Consider the following 1009-nt stretch of genomic DNA (forward strand, 5'->3'; position numbering starts at 1 on the left):
GCGAGACGCATTCAACAGCTAGACAGGATGACAGAGGAAGCCGCGACCGCCACCGCACGACAAAGGGACGCCACAGACCGCCAGGAACATTACTTCAACCTCCGCCGGCGGGAATGGCGCCCCGCTCCCGGAGACCAGGTCATGCGCCGAGAACACCCGCTATCGAAAGCAGGCGAACACTTCGCGGGCAAATTGGCACCAAAATACTCCGGACCGTATACCGTTGACCGCGCAATCTCACCGGTCATATACCGACTACGGGATCACAACAATCGACTGGTGGGGACGGCCCACGTGAAGGATCTCAAGGGGGTGTAACGTCACACAAAAACAAACGGAACAGGGTATATAAGGGAGCACTCGCACCGATCACCAAAAAGAAAGCTACAGCATGGGCAAGCTACGCGCACGGCTAGAGAAGATGGCCCCCAGGAGGAGAGCTCCGGGACACCCGCCGATACCGGGACTGACGCCGCAAGCTCCACGCTATGTGCCACCCGCCGAAGCGAGACCACGGACGGCCCGCGCCTCGGTAAGCGTCGAGCAGCGAGGACGGGCACCCGCGGTCGTGAGAGCGAGGACGACCGTCTCCAGACAGGAGCAGTTATACCGAACGGCCGCCCAGACAACAGCCGCCCTCGCCTCGGAACTCGATGCGCTCTTTGGCTCATTGTCCGACCTGGAGGACGAGCCGATGCCCACCGCCGAGCCGCCCACAACGACAACCGTGGGGACGACGACGGAGTTGCCGACGCCTCCACCAACACCCGCTACAACGCCGGAACCGGTACCCGGGACGAACCCGACGCCAGGCCCGCCTCCCGGCTACGGCTACTTTACCGGCAACCACGGAGGCGAATTCAGCGGACTCCTCAGCGGCGTACCATGGCAGCGCATCCGTCCGGGACAGCGGTACCGTCACCACGTCGCCGGACGCACCGTCATCATAAAGCGCCTACGGAACGGGGAAGTACAGCTCCGCGAGCGAACCTAAAAGTTTTTTTTGTAT

General features: G+C 62.4%; 1 protein-coding gene across 1 annotated transcript; it reads left to right on the plus strand.

Annotated features, from left to right (window-relative positions):
• The first annotated feature begins 391 nt into the window (after nt 1–391).
• Nucleotides 392–994, plus strand: LOC105559853 (proteoglycan 4-like). The gene has a single exon (XM_012008864.1). It carries the CDS (start codon nt 392–394, stop codon nt 992–994), a length of 603 nt encoding a protein of 200 aa, XP_011864254.1.
• Nucleotides 995–1009: the final 15 nt, after the last annotated feature.

Source organism: Vollenhovia emeryi, unplaced genomic scaffold (genome assembly GCF_000949405.1).
Source record: "Vollenhovia emeryi isolate VEMERY1.0 unplaced genomic scaffold, V.emery_V1.0 DF952282.1, whole genome shotgun sequence".
NCBI lineage: Eukaryota > Metazoa > Arthropoda > Insecta > Hymenoptera > Formicidae > Vollenhovia > Vollenhovia emeryi.